The sequence below is a fragment of the Esox lucius genome, chromosome 5 (genome assembly GCF_011004845.1).
Source record: "Esox lucius isolate fEsoLuc1 chromosome 5, fEsoLuc1.pri, whole genome shotgun sequence".
Taxonomy (NCBI): domain Eukaryota; kingdom Metazoa; phylum Chordata; class Actinopteri; order Esociformes; family Esocidae; genus Esox; species Esox lucius.
Window position 1 is genome coordinate 27,279,262 of NC_047573.1, and position 15,723 is coordinate 27,294,984.

Genomic DNA, 15,723 nt, shown 5'->3' on the forward strand with positions numbered 1-15,723 from the left:
TCTCCGTATCGCTCCTGACATTTCGCCTACAATTCGTGCCGCGAGGAGAGCCTTCAATCCGATCTGTCCTGAGCATCCCAGCCGTGTTGGCCTTCAAAGCAAACGGCACGCAGAAAACTCTTTTGGCTTTTCGTCTTACCGGCAATATGATCCATGCAACCATACCATACCATACCATCTTCTTCCGCTTATCCGGGGCCGGGTCGCGGGGGCAGCAGTCTAAGCAGGGATGCCCAGACTTCCCTCTCCCCAGACACTTCCTCTAGCTCTTCCGGGGGGACACCGAGGCGTTCCCAGGCCAGCCGGGAGACATAGTCCCTCCAGCGTGTCCTAGGTCTTCCCCGGGGTCTCCTCCCGGTGGGACGGGACCGGAACACCTTCCCAGGAAGGCGTTCCAGAGGCATCCGAAAAAGATGCCCAAGCCACCTCAGCTGACCCCTCTCGATGTGGAGGAGCAGCGGCTCTACTCTGAGCTCCTCCCGGGTGACCGAGCTTCTCACCCTATCTCTAAGGGATCGCCCGGCCACCCTGCGGAGAAAGCTCATTTCGGCCGCCTGTTATCCGGGATCTTGTCCTTTCGGTCATGACCCAAAGCTCATGACCATAGGTGAGAGTAGGAACGTAGATTGACTGGTAAATCGAGAGCTTCGCCTTGCGGCTCAGCTCTTTCTTCAACACGACAGACCGATACATCGACTGCATTACTGCAGAAGCTGCACCGATCCGTCTGTCAATCTCCCGTTCCATCCTTCCCTCACTCGTGAACAAGACCCCTAGATACTTAAACTCCTCCACTTGATGCAGGCACTCTCCACCAACCTGAAGTGGGCAAGCCACCCTTTTCCGACTGAGGACCATGGCCTCGGATTTGGAGGTACTGATTTTCATCCCCACCGCTTCACACTCGGCTGCAAACCGTCCCAGCGCATGCTGAAGGTCCTGGTTAGAAGGGGCCAACACGACAACATCATCTGCAAAGAGCAGAGACGAAATTGTGTGGTCCCCAAACCTGACACCCTCCGGCCCCTGGCTGCGCCTAGAAATTCTGTCCATAAAAATTATGAACAGAACCGGTGACAAAGGGCAGCCCTGCCGGAGTCCAACATGCACTGGGAACAAGTCTGACTTACTGCCGGCAATGCGGACCAAGCTCCAGCTTCGGTTGTACAGGGACCTGACAGCCCTTAGCAAAGGACCCAGGACCCCATATTCCCCAAGCACCCTCCACAAGATGCCACGAGGGACACAGTCGAAAGCCTTCTCCAAATCCACAAAACACATGTGGATTGGTTGGGCAAACTCCCATGAACCCTCCAACACCCCGTAGAGGGTATAGAGCTGGTCCAGTGTTCCACGGCCCGGACGAAAACCACACTGTTCCTCCTGAATCCGAGGTTCTACTATCGGCCTTATTCTCCTCTCCAGAACCCTGGCATAGACTTTCCCGGGGAGGCTGAGAAGTGTGATCCCCCTATAGTTGGAACACACCCTCCGGTCCCCCTTCCTAAAAAGAGGGACCACCACCCCGGTCTGCCATCCCAGAGGCACTGTCCCCGACCGCCACGCGATGTTGCACAGGCGTGTCAACCAAGACAGCCCCACAACATCCAGAGACTTGAGGTACTCAGGGCGGATCTCATCCACCCCCGGTGCCTTGCCACCGAGGAGTTTCTTGACCACCTCAGTGACTTCAGCCCGGGTGATGGACGAGTCCACCTCTGAGCCCTCATCCTCTGCTTCCTCAATGGAAGAAGTGACAGCGGGATTGAGGAGATCCTCGAAGTACTCCTTCCACCGCCCGACGACATCCTCAGTTGAGGTCAACAGCTGCCCACCTCTACTGTAAACAGCGTTGGTAGGGCACTGTTTCCCTCTCCTGAGGCGCCGGATGGTTTGCCAGAATCTCTTCGAGGCCAGCCGATAGTCCTTCTCCATGGCCTCACCGAACTCCTCCCAGGCCCGAGTTTTTGCCTCCACAACCACCCGGGCTGCAGCCCGCTTGGCCTGTCGGTACCCGTCAGCTGCGTCAGGAGTCCCACAAGCCAACCAGGCCTGATAGGACTCCTTCTTCAGCTTGACGGCATCCCTTACTTCCGGTGTCCACCACCGGGTTCGGGGATTGCCGCCTCGACAGGCACCGGAGACCTTACGGCCACAGCTCCGAGCGGCCGCTTCGACAATGGCGGTGGAGAACATGGTCCACTCGGACTCAATATCTCCAGCCTCCCTCGGGATCCAGTCGAAGCTCTGCCAGGAGGTGGGAGTTAAAGATCTCTCTGACAGGAGACTCGGCCAGACGTTCCCAGCAGACCCTTACAGTACGCTTGGGCCTGCCGAGTCTGTCCAGCTTCCTCCCCCGCCATCGGATCCAACTCACCACCAGGTGGTGATCAGTTGACAGCTCCGCCCCTCTCTTCACCCGAGTGTCCAAGACATACGGCCGCAGGTCAGATGAGACGACAACAAAGTCGATCATCGACCTGAGGCCTAGGGTGTCCTGGTGCCACGTGCACTGATGGACACCCTTATGCTTGAACATGGTGTTCGTTATGGACAAACTGTGACTAGCACAGAAGTCCAATAACTGAACACCACTCGGGTTCAGATCAGGGGGGCCGTTCCTCCCAATCACGCCCCTCCAGGTGTCACTGTCGTTGCCCACGTGGGCGTTGAAGTCCCTCAGTAGAACAATAGAGTCCCCAGTCGGAGCACTTTCCAGCACCCCTCCCAGAGACTCCAAGAAGGTCGGGTACTCTGCACTGCGGTTCGGCCCGTAGGCACAAACAACAGTGAGAGACCTATCCCCGACCCGTAGGCGCAGGGAAACGACCCTCTCGTTCACCGGGGTAAACTCCAACACATGGCGGCAGAGCTGGGGAGCTATAAGCAAACCCACACCAGCCCGCCGCCTCTCACCATGGGCAACTCCAGAGTGGTGAAGAGTCCATCCTCTCTCAAGGAGTGTGGTTCCAGAGCCCAAGCCGTGCGTAGAGGTGATCCCGACTACCTCTAATCGGAACCTCTCAACCTCACGCACTAACTCAGGCTCCTTCCCCGCCAGCGAGGTGACATTCCACGTCCCTAGAGCTAGTTTCCGTGTCCAGAGATCGGGTTGTCTAGGCCCCTGCCTTCGACCGCCACCCGATCCTCTTCGCACCGGCCCCTTATGGTCCCTCCTGTGGGTGGTGAGCCCACGGGAGGGCGGCCCCACGTCGCCCGTTCGGGCTGAGCCCGGCCGGGCCCCATGGGGGAAGGCCCGGCCACCAGGCGCTCGCATACGAGCCCCAACTCCGGGCCTGGCTCCAGGGTGGGGCCCCGGCTGCGCCATACCGGGCGACGTCACGGTGCTCATAATTAAAAAAATATATATATTTAAAAAAAAAATTTAAAAAAAATTATGAGCATCCATGCAACGGTTATGTTTATTCAATGATGGGTGTTTGCCAAAAGGAATGGGAGAGTTTTCACATGTGTAAACCGTTATTATCGCGAAGTCTTTTTATTTCAGCTGGGATATTGATCAGGAGCATTTCTTTTTTCTGCACGTTTGAACGATTATAGATCCTAGTTTTTCATTTGTTTCACAGGAGTTATAGACATGGGTGCACCCAATCTTCTCCTTGTTCTGTTTTTGTTTTGTTCTAATGTTAGGTTTTCTGAACCAGAGAAGTTCCTATTTCCTCCTCATCTTTTTCCCCTATGGAAAGTTTGCTTTTCTTGTTTACTGCATAGTTTACCTTGCTATTACTTTTTAAATGGTTGGTGGTGCCAAGTTGAATCTGCTCAGCCACCCTAAGTAGACTGTGGGGATTTCGGCCGGATTTCACTACTTGGACATTTTGGGTCCTAGATTCATTTCTGTAACAGATACAACCTATTATGATGTATCCTGGTAATAACAACCCCTCTGGCTACAGTAAAAACACATAAAAACAGACTTCTGGGTCACTATTTATAAAACTCATCTGTTTGAAAGGCAAACAAATTGTTTTCGGAAAACATTTCTGCCATTCAGCATAAAGATTTTTTTTTGAAAGCATTATGAAGTTTTGTGTCAAATGTATTTCCTCATGCACTTTCATGCCTTTACTATCAAATTACACTGTAATTGGGTTGAAAATAATGAAATAAATAAATAATAGAAGGTAAAAAATATAGGCACCCCCAAAAAATTAGAAATAAAACACAATAAAATGAAAGATAATTATCTTCTCACTTTTTTCCCCATGTAATGACGCAAAACGGATCACTAGATCGCTAGTTACGTTTGGACTTATATTTTTTATGAACTATAAAAATTACTAACTTCTTCCCAAAAATACATTTCTGCCACCGGTCCTGTTTCAGTTTTACATACTCGTGTATAAATTTGTGTACAATGTTTCCACTAAAAATACACTATAACAAAACCTATGACACAGATATCAAAATAACATCACTTTTATTTAAATATTCAAATTATAAATTTGTTTGGGTTAATAAATATAGTTGATATAGTTTTACATTTTGTGGTTAAAACTGAATCGAGAAACAAGTCAAATAAATTAGGAACATGAATAGATAATTAGATGTAACAAGAATATTTGTTAGAAAACAAATCTGTAACATCGAACCAAACGCAACTTTATATTAGAAAGAAAGTTTGGGATATGGCTACATTGTTTATTGGCCACACAGCTACTACTTAGACGAAGGTTGATGTTCTAACAGGACAGGAAGTAATTGTTTCCCAGAACACGGCGCTGTCTTCTTGTCCACATGCTATACTCAAACACTAAGGGACCACTGAAGAGGTAAGTGAATCCTGAAAAGACAGTCAGGGTAGAGAGGTCAGCAACATGCCACTCTAACAAATATTTAATACTAAATAAATCTGGTATATGAATAAGAAGGACTAACATTTTCCTTGGCTTGGCACACTTGTATGTTTGGATTGCTGTTTCACACTCACCTCGGACTTGGAAGGCTGCAGTCACTTTGCTTGTCATGCCTGGGAACCCTTCATCCACACGCTTGGGGAAACCTTGGTCCATCCTTTTCTTTTCTTCATCATAACTATGGCAACAGAAAAAGTCATGAGATTGTGATACTTCTCAAATCAATATTGGATGGCAACACATGTATAGTACATAGAACTATAATAGTACTCTATAAACCACTGACCTGTAGTAGTAGTCACCAACAAAGAACAAGGTTTTGCTAGAGCCTTCATCATACAGGGCAGCATCAATTTTCTTTACAGTTTGTGGTAGACCAATGCTTTTCAGGGACTTGGGATAGCCAGAGACTATATCATAACCTGAGATAGCCCAGACCTTACGACCTGCAGGAACATACAGTATTATTACTGAAGATACAGGCTCCAAATAAACAGGTTCAGTTGGTTTATGATACTAATGTACAGTATGTTGTAGCCTGTAGGTTAATAATGTTTTATGGGGCTAGTGCTAATTCATCTGGAGCCTCAATTGTTTTTATAAAGACATGTTATCAAGACAACAGACATACCAAGAATAATTTGGGGCAATTAGTGACCGTCTCATACCTTTGAATATGAACACTCTGTCAGATAGGATTCTCTCATAAGCAGCGTCAATATTTTCAGGGAGTTCAGGCCAGAAGGTCTTGATAAGCATCTGCTCTGGTTGGCTGTTCTGAGAGTAGCTACGCCAGAAGAACCTGAAGATCAATAGAGGACATTAGCAAATTGTAGTGCTAGATCATAGATGAACAATTCGGCATTTTGTTTTCCTGAGAAAGCGTTTCATGCATGTAGGTTACATGATGGTCTGTACCTGCCCTTGAAGAACATCTTCTCTCCACGAAGTGTTGTGACAGCATCCAGAACCAGGGAGGGGTCACAGGCATCTGGAGTGGAAGGGGATGTAGGGTCTGGCTTGTCTGGTTTGGGGTTCACATCTGGGTTTGGGCCTGGAGGACGCAGAGACACATTCGTTCAAGTTCCAGTATGAAATGAACAAGTCTCATTATTTATTTATTTGGAGATCAATCATATAATGTATTTTTTTATGAGGCAAACAAATTGAAAAATAACAATATTAGACTGAAGAGAGTAAAAGGACAAACGATATTGGAATACCGACCATAGATGTACTGGATACCATTGACATCATCACGAGGCAGAGAGAAGGTTCTGGGGTCTCTGTAGCTGTATGTTGGGAACATCAGTGCTCCAGGGTCATTAGAGTGGCTGAGACCCAGGGAATGACCAAACTCATGGGCAGCAACCAGGAACAAGTTGTACCCTATATAAGAAAAGCCATAACTACACATCTATGCTTTTGGGGTCCCTTTCATGACATAACACCCAGGATTGTCCTACATTTGTAACAAGGTAAATAAAGTAATGTTCCATGTTGTTGTGAATGTCTTACCTCTGGTTGAGCTGAAGCTGAAGTTTTCATCATCATCAAAATGGGCATCTCCTCCAATGTAAGGGCCAGGGGCAAAGGCATGGGCAAGGATGCTACCAGGGCCATCGAAGGGGTTGAAATCACCATGATCTACACAAATGGGAGAAATCATAGTAGGAGCTATCAGAGATTACCACAAATGTGTTGTGGAGTAACATATTGGATGTTTTGGATACTCTGGTAAGTAAAGGTTTCAGAGGTTGTGAACATAGCAGTGTGATGATGCGACGTAGCCAAGGATATTGGTTTTCAAAGAGAAGAGGGCCTAGATCAGACCGCTTTGGAACACTAGTACTGAGTGCTCATGGTGCAGACAAAGATCCTCTTCAAGTAACATGGTAGAAAAGGCCTGCCAGATATTTCAAATAAACCTATCATTAAAATGATAGACTGATCTTTTCTTTGTCAGTGGGAAAACGTACAAAATTAGTAGGGGATAAAATTATTTTTTCCCTCACTGTATACATAACCAATAAAGTAAAAGACAAAATCTGTATGTGGCCATCTATACTGCTCCGGAAAAAATTAACTTTTTTCATTCCTTTTCCCAAAAAGTCAAAAAGGAAGGTTTTGAACGAGGCACAGAGGGGTTAAAATTAAGAGACCACTGCAAATTTAATGCTTCTGTTCCTCACTCAAAACTTTTTTGTAAAGGAAAGAGAAAGGTCCAGTGGTCTCTTACATTTTTCCAGAGCTGTATATAACCTTATGTTAAAGAAATTGTAAGACAATATCTTTCAATTGGTAAAACTCTTAATAGGAAACTAATCCATACATCTATTCAATCCAATTACTTTACTGATTTTGAGTAATCCAAAAACTTGTTTTATTGTTTTATTGTTGTTTTATTGTTAACTGAGTTTAGAAATGTTTCACTATAGCAGCTAGTTTTTAATCTTCTGCTTATGATACATCCAGCTAGCATCCAGCTAGCACATGATAAGCGTTTGTATTTACCAAGAGACACAAAAATATTTATGACATTGCAACAGGAGGCAGGACACATGCACTGGGAGAATGGAGGACATTTTATAAAAATAACTAAGACCTAACAAAATTCAAATAACACACAAAACTGAAAATAGTTACACTGGCGTGTAAACCAAATAAAACTGACAAAACCCAATAGGAAAGGAAGGACTTAAATAGGGACAGTGATGAGGAACACAGGTGAGGGTAATAATCACAAACAGGTGTACATGCTACACATGAGGGAGAGAAGGCATGCCTGACATGCCAGGACTTTCCTCTGGGGAAGGAAATAGATGCAGATTGATACTTTTACAGATCAATACAATATTGACAGGTAACCGTAGGAAGTATATGTGTATTTAAAAATAGGAAGTATCATTGCAATTACAGATAGGAATTCTATTGCAAAAATAAGAAGAAAGCATTGGGATGGAAACACTGGCAGGTTGTTTGAGGTAAATTAAGCAATCATAATGTGTTTTAAGAGGTAATTTCGTCTTTAAATGTAGCTCATGTCTTAGTGTTAAAGTGCATGGTTTCAATTCATTCATTTTGACAATGCCAGTTAGGCTAACTTCAGGCAGAACTTAACAATGGCTTATTGTGGAGTTTGACACCATAAGCCTTCAAATACAACCAAATCAAGAATAATTCCTTTAACTCTTCAAATCAAGACTGCGTACCTCCTCTCGTAAAGGAGATCATGATGTCTGCAGTACCACGGTAGATGCGGGTGAACCTCAGGGGGGAGACCTTGGCCCACACCTGTAGTGCTCTCGTTATGGACTGGTCCACCTCAGCCACAGACATGTCAGGTGTGTAGTTCTCAATCCTGAAGAACACAATGCACCAACAGTCAACATCAGGAAACAGTTTTCAATGTTCAAAATGTCATCAGTTAAACATGAAAAGGACTATCACTCATAGTGCCTCTGTGTATAGCTTGAAAATACAAACAAATCTCCAAATTAATGAGATGATTAAAACAAATTATTTTCTCAAAGTTTAAAGACAACTTTATTAGTGTTGCCATTACTAAGCAATAATCTTTTGACTGACAATCAATTTAACATGGTCAACTTTGTCTGTCTCACCCCTCACCTGTAGGTAAGCTGGTTTGTCTTCCACTTCCGGTTGTTGAAGGTACTAAAGTGCCCAATTTGAACATCAGGTACACCACAACGTGGCTTCTTCATCATTGCCAAAGTCTCAGAGTCCAAGGTTCCTGTCAACTTTAGGCCAAAGAACTTCTGCATCTCTTGGACCTTCCTGCTCCTCTGACTTGGCCCCTGTCTGGATGTTGGACCGGTCTCCTCTGTCAGGTTATAGAACCTTTTCAGGTACGTCTACAGTAAGTACAGATAGCATGATGTCAGTATGAAAGCCAATTATGGTACCATACTAATGTCCTATGAATATAAAGTGATGAATATATGAAGCTCTCATAGGAATCATTTTCTACGTTAAAGTTTTTCTCATTGCTCCTTGAATTTCTTAAATAAATTAGAGTCAATCAGGGCGTGTATATTGTAGGTTGGTATGCTATAGTATGCGTTGTTTCTTGGGAAAAATGTTGTTGTTATGTTATTTTTAAAAAGCCATTTATTAATACAGTAATTCTGAAGAGAGAAGCACATCCTATAAAGGAAACAAAATTGATGGATTGCTTACATTTCACTGGGTTTTTTGTAGCCCACCTCAGAAATACCCTGACAAATTTAGTCTACAAAGTTTTGTATTGAATATTTGTGCAATATAATTTAGCAAAGACCATACTTCATGCCTTGGCACCAACTTAAATAATAATGCTTTAGCATGCAACATTCTGTAAAATATGCAGAATATATGCAAAATATTCTGTAGCAATTACGTTAACGATAACGATAGCTATATAGACTAAGAATCTGTTAACCAAAGTATTTAATGTAATAGTGTACTACATATTATTAAAGATTGGAGAGTTAGAAGAAGAGAATGAAAAGGAAACATTAGGAAGTAAAAAGAGGGAAGCAAGGTGAGTGTAGAAGAGTGAGGTGGAAATTAAGAAAGAGAAGATGAGTGAAGGGAAGAGGAGAAAGACTGGAGAAGACATTTTGCTCATGTTCTCTTCTGCTCTTATGCAACCCAGAATACCAGGACCACTGAATGGTTGTTCAGTTCATACAAATGTCTTGACTGTAGTGTTTCTGTACTGTGATGTACCTGTTAGACTAAATACAGTGGACATAAAAGGTCTACATACCCCTGTTAAAATGCCAGGTTCTTGTGATGTAAAAGAATGGGACAAAGGGAAATCATGTCAGAACCTTTTCCACCTTTAATGTGACCTATAACGTGGACAATTCAATTGAAAAACGTTTTTTTAAACTCACAATAACCTGGTTGCATAACTGTGCACACCCTTTAACTAATTCACCTTTTGATTTTATTACAGCACTCAGTCTATTTGAGTAGGAGCTATTAGCATGGCACAATTTGACATGGCAGTATTTGCCCACTCTTCTTTGCAAAAGCGCTCCAAATCTTTGAGATTGCGAGGACATCTCCTGTGCACAGCCCTCTTCAGATCACCCCACAGATGTTCTATTGGATTCAGGTCTGGGCTCTGGCTGGGCCATTCCAAAATGTTAATCTTCTTCTGGTGAAGCCATGCATTTGTCGATTTAGATGTGTGCTTTGGGTCGTTGTCGTGCTGAAAGGTGAACCTCCTCTTTATCTTCAGCTTTCTAAAGGACTCCTGAAGGTTTTGTGCCAAAATTGCCTGGTATTTGGAACTGTTCATAATTCCCTCCACCCTGACTCTGTTCTTTGGGTAATGTGCAGTGTTGTTTTTGCACCAAACAAACCTTTTGGAATTATGGCCAAAATGTTCAACCTTGGTTTCATCAGACCATAACACATTTTCCCACGTGCTTTTGTGGGACTTGATGTTTGTTTCTGCAAACTTCAGCCGGGCTTGGATGTTTTTCTTTGTAAAAAAAAAAGGCTTCCGTCTTGCCACCCTCCCCATAGCCCATTCATATGAAGAATACGGGAGATTGTTGTCACATGTAGCACACAGCCAGTACTTGCCAGAAATTCCTGCAGTTCCTTTAATGCTACTGTAGGCCTCTTGGAAGCCTCCCTGACCAGTTTTCTTCTTGTCTTTTCATAAATATTGGTGGGATGTCCAGTTCTTGGTAATGTCTCTGTCGTGCCATATTTTCTCCACTTGATGATGACTGTCTTCACTGTGTTCCATGGTATATATATGGTAATATTTTAATGATATACTGATCGGCGAACTGGAAATGTCCCCCCCGGTTTTCATTTCAGAAATCTGGTCACCATAAATATCACTATTAACCATGCGCACGGGGAAGCAACAGAAACGCAGATCGTAGCGTATTGGCTATGTGGGTATTGATCTTCAGACACGTGAAATGCAACACTTCGGCTGCCCAGCGCAAACCGCTTTGAAATAAGTGCATCTGTGACTGTGCTAACTGAGTTGAGAAAGTTTGAATGCAAGGCTTATCCGTAAAATGTTTTAAATAGATGTTTGGGTGTGGACATCTCTAGAAGAGCGAATGTGTCTTACTGAGTGAATACAGGAGTGACTGATTATCCATGATAAACAGCGTAGTGGTTAGGCAATCGGCCTTTGATCCTTGCCGCGGACAAAACAAATGATGCATTAGGATTTGTTCCGGGATAGACTAAAACTTTTCTGGCTACAAGCATCAGTAGCTACTTTATAGTAAGCCTAAAATAAAACAGTTTTCGGTTATATTTCGGTGGACAAACGGCACCGGCAAAGAACACATTCTTCTCTGTTTTTGATTAACATAGCCTAGTTCACATAACATAGTGGAACCACCCATGGAGTGATTAGAGTCTTTGTTTTCATTAGTGTATAGCTATTAGCCTGCTATCTAGAATAATATTTTGGTAATTTAAAACGTTGAACATAGTGTAGCATACCTGTTGTTGGTTTGGATATTAGCTAATATAAGAAACTAGTTTCGAGATCCGTGGAGTTTCGACTAACTAAACAAGGCAGAAGTATACAGACACCACATCTCTACGCACGTATCCCAAGCAACAACACCCACTGTTTAAATAGTGTAGTGGACTAACAGTGTATAAAGATGCAGTCCACCACATAGGAAATCACAGATCGAATCCACGCATGACAACAACATTTATCCCTTCTAATCGCGGGCCCAGCAGAACTAGGCTTTCCTGGTAACTTTCATGTTTGTCAACAGTAGAGTCAGTGCTAGACTAAGACAGACTATATGTAGAACTGAAAATGTGATGAGAAAGTTACTGGCACGGGTTGGGCCATAGAATGACGAGATCCACTTGGTGTTTCTACTGGCCATCGGGCCATCCTTACTGTACAACCCTGAATTAACTGTGTATAGCCACTAAGCAGGGATTTACATAGTTCACACACCTTCATATGATTAACATTCCAATCCATTTGCCTACATTTAACCAGGTAAATCTTTGAAGAAACATTATTTTCTATACTTACTAAATGACAAGGCCAAGTTAAGTTACATGTTCACATCTGTTCCATTGTAATCATTTATGTTTTCAAAAGTCTTAATGTCCCTCCAGTCATAAGATTTAACAAAAAGCATACCTCTCCAAAAGCATAATCTTCTTCTGTAGGTTCCGTTATTGGCAAAGAGTAAACCACTAATGCCATATTGGCCAGTATCAGGCACAGACTGACAGGCTTCATGTTTGATCCTTAATAGAATCTGGTTTGTGGTGTTTGATCAGGGAACATCTTATATACTCTTAATCCTGGAGAGTTAAGTAATAATAATGAGTCATGGGTGTGAAATCTTCCCATCACAACACAAGAGGAAGGGAAACCAACTCATGGTTTACTAAAGACAAAAACACCTACTTAATAAGTTGTCCAGATTCAAGCATATTCATCATGTTAAGTTTAATACTTGTGCAATAAATAAGTGAGTCAAAGACAGTTGATATTATAGTTTACTCTGATACAGCAAAATATCAACCTTTACTCCTACGTCCTGTTGCCATGTATTATTGTACCAACCACCTACACTCTGTATAAAATTAGTTTGGGAGGGCTAAAAATAAAAGAAAGCAAGCTCTGTTTTTTGTTTTTTTTAAATCTGAATAAATCCAACTCATTGTATTGTTATATCAACAAAGTCAGACAAGTGACATTTTATGTACCGAATTGTTCTAAACATTCTCACCAATTTACATGGCCCTGATCAGAGAATTATGTGTAGTTAAAAATGTGTAGAATATGATAATTATACCCAATATTTTATAAGTTTAAAGAAAGAAAATAACTTGTATATGCAGCTTGTTGTTCCAAAAAGATGTGATAGATTGTGATTAACAGATATAACAGTTTAATGTTAAGACGACTAGCAATGCAGTTAGTATTTAGACAGTGCCAGAAGTCGTGTTGTTTGGGCTCTGTTTTATACACACAGTATTGCCCCAGTTAAGGGTATTTTAAAACTTTGCTTCACAGCTGTCCCTTATTGTGCGGCGTATTGTACTGTTTGCATAGTTACTGTATGGAAAAAAAAATATGTTTCAAATAAATTACTAACTGAGATAGCTAACATCAAGTCATAGTGAGAATCCATTACACAACAACAGCAATATGGATTGTGAAGGCCAATTTTTCTAGCCTGAGTGAAAGAATATACATGACAGGGATTTTCTGTTAAATAAAATGTATGTAAATGTTTAAAAATACAAAACTATAAAAAATGCTCCCTAACGTTCGCAAATCAAGATGGACCTAAGTATTTCTACCCACAAACGTGATCGACCCTACAAAGACAGATCTTATCCAGAAGTAACTTTAGCAATGAATGAGAATAAAACAAAGTCACCCCTGTCCATTTATTTTGGCCTGAAAGGAACAGCACAGGAGTGGCTCCAATTGATATTATACAATGATAATTTTCTCTCATGTACAGGAACAAGTTGCTCCATAATTAGATCAACCCTAAGGATAGGAGCAACTATACAAGGCATAGGTAAAGGTTAAAGGAACTGCGGTCGTGGTAGCTCTAGCGATCGGAATAGCATTGCTGTTGTTCATCATAATGACCCGTATCAGAGTAGGAATAGTTAAATGTGGCACAATAATTAGCAATACTCAGAAAGGACATCGCTAAGAAAGGCTCATCTGAAGTGAAGGAGGAGTGCTGATATCCAAATATGGAATAATCTCACTTAGATGAACGGCAGGAAGTCCCAAAATACATGATTAATCAACCTAAAGGGAAAAGCCCAGAACCAGACGAAGTAGTTTATGTACTGGAAACAGAGGTCAAGGAAGTTAAATAAGTAATTCACTGTAAGGAGGAAGAATCCATTAGTGGGACCTTTTGGGTCCACGCCCACATCATGACTATCAGACTTAAATGACCTAATAAGGAAACTGGAGCAGGGAGTATTGTGACACGAAAAGTAAAAGCAAGCTAGTTTATTTATATAGCACAATACATTCATAGAAGCAATTCAGTGTGCTTTACAAAGAAAAAGAGAAATATAAAAATACAATAGAATGAAAACAAATTCTAGAATAAAAACAATAACACATCATAATAATAAAACAGAATGAAACAATAAAAACAAAACAAAAACTTAACAGGTCAATTCCGTGGTAGATTCCATGAGGAAGCTATAAAAGCTGTAAGGCTAACAATTTGGTTAAGTTCAAGCACTCAGTCAGAGTGTTTTTATCCTGGATTTAAAAATGGATACCCTGTTGTTGCCTATTTGGGGTTTCAGCCTGGGTGTTTGAAAAAGCACTTTATGAAAACTGCTGATTTATAAAATAAAATTTTCGACGATTTATTGAGGTTACCCTGTTCTTGTTAGTACCTACACCCCTACAGAACCCTGTCACAAGGAGCCATGGGATTCAAAAACCAATTCATTCCTGTGGTCCAGTGTGGCACACCTGTGTGTTTCAGCATGCTGGGAACCTAACTCAGCAGCACCTCGTAGGGGACCAAAAGGGAATTATTTGGTTTCAAAGCTTGGGAACAGGAAGTGGACGACCCTGAACAGGAAGTCTGGGGAATAACCTGTTGGGGAATGTTAATAATTGTTGAAGGAGAAAACAGAGAGATATGGAAGCAATTAGTATAACACCAATATAAACAAAGAAGGATTCATGTCCCTGGAAGTAATGGAAAAGGACCTTAGGTGTCCATTCAGGATTGACTTGCCTATGATTTGTGATTCTATACACAGTACTACTTGAAAGTATGTGAAAACATTTAACTATGGATTTGTTTTTTGTGTTCACATGAAATCTTAATTTAATCAGAACCTGTCTTTTTGCTGAACCGTTTAAGCGAAGCCAGCCTAAAAGAGTAAATGTCTATTACTGACTGACTGAAGTGAGTGAGTGCCTGACTGACTGATTCCTCTTGTTAAATAGTGTAGTAGTTAGAGACGCGAGCTACGGAACATCAGACTCCCATAACAGTTAAAACACATTATGCCTGAGGTTCAGGACAGAGAAAAACTTTGCTGGTTATAACCTTGTGTAGCTACGTAATAGGAAGCCTAAAATTAAACAGTTCTGGTGGATATTAGGATTTGTTCAGGATAGACAAACACTTCGCTGCCAACACGACTCTCTCGTCTTTTCACTATATTGATAGATACTGTACCATTGTCATTCACGAATGGATAATTTGCTGTTAAAACGGTCAGTGGAAAAAGAGGATTTTTTCAGGATTGACAAAAATGTAGCTGGCTACAACCTTCAGTAGCTACGGGAAGCCTAAAATGAAACTGTTTAATATTTTGACTATATCTGGTGGATTTTTTTATTATGTCTTAGGATTTCTTCAGGATAGTCAAACACTTTGCTGGCTACACGATTCTCTCATCTTTTCACTTGACTCGTCTTTTCATCTTTTCATTCTCTCGTCACTTATATTGATACCGTAGTTATTGTATCAATGTCATTCACGAATGGCTAATAAGCTGTTAAAACGGCCATTGTCAAAAGCCATAAGTCGACATCCGCGGAACCGCGGACAGTGCTCATTTGCATAAATATTTCAAAAAATAGATTCGCCATAATCGTCCGATTCCAATGGTATATTATTCGTAGCCACTTTCGTGAAGCGTTCCGTGTATAATTGGGGTTGTCCGTGTATAATATGGGTTGTATAGTTGTATAGTTTGGGTTGCTATGAGAACCTTTCACCAGGCAAAGACATTGACCATGCATCTTGTGCAGACAAGAATAGAGATTACAAGGGTGTACATATGATGTTTTGAACCATAATAC

General features: G+C 42.1%; 1 protein-coding gene across 2 annotated transcripts in view; it reads right to left on the reverse strand.

Annotated features, from left to right (window-relative positions):
• Positions 1–4,622: 4,622 nt before the first annotated feature.
• Positions 4,623–15,723, reverse strand: part of LOC105009335 (collagenase 3-like) — a 33,897-nt gene continuing 22,796 nt past the window's right edge. Inside the window, exons 1-10 of one of the 2 annotated variants that reach the window (XM_029119971.2) lie at positions 12,040–12,149; positions 8,508–8,752; positions 8,090–8,238; positions 6,396–6,524; positions 6,105–6,266; positions 5,796–5,931; positions 5,546–5,679; positions 5,164–5,323; positions 4,952–5,055; positions 4,623–4,804 (exon numbers count right to left, since the gene is read on the reverse strand). In XM_029119971.2, the coding sequence (XP_028975804.2) occupies positions 4,704–4,804; positions 4,952–5,055; positions 5,164–5,323; positions 5,546–5,679; positions 5,796–5,931; positions 6,105–6,266; positions 6,396–6,524; positions 8,090–8,238; positions 8,508–8,752; positions 12,040–12,141 (1,422 nt within the window). In that variant the 5' untranslated portion in view covers positions 12,142–12,149 and the 3' untranslated portion in view covers positions 4,623–4,703. Of the gene's footprint in view, positions 4,805–4,951; positions 5,056–5,163; positions 5,324–5,545; positions 5,680–5,795; positions 5,932–6,104; positions 6,267–6,395; positions 6,525–8,089; positions 8,239–8,507; positions 8,753–12,039; positions 12,150–15,723 lie in introns of those variants that run through there. The other variant, XM_034292148.1, reaches the window with a different exon arrangement.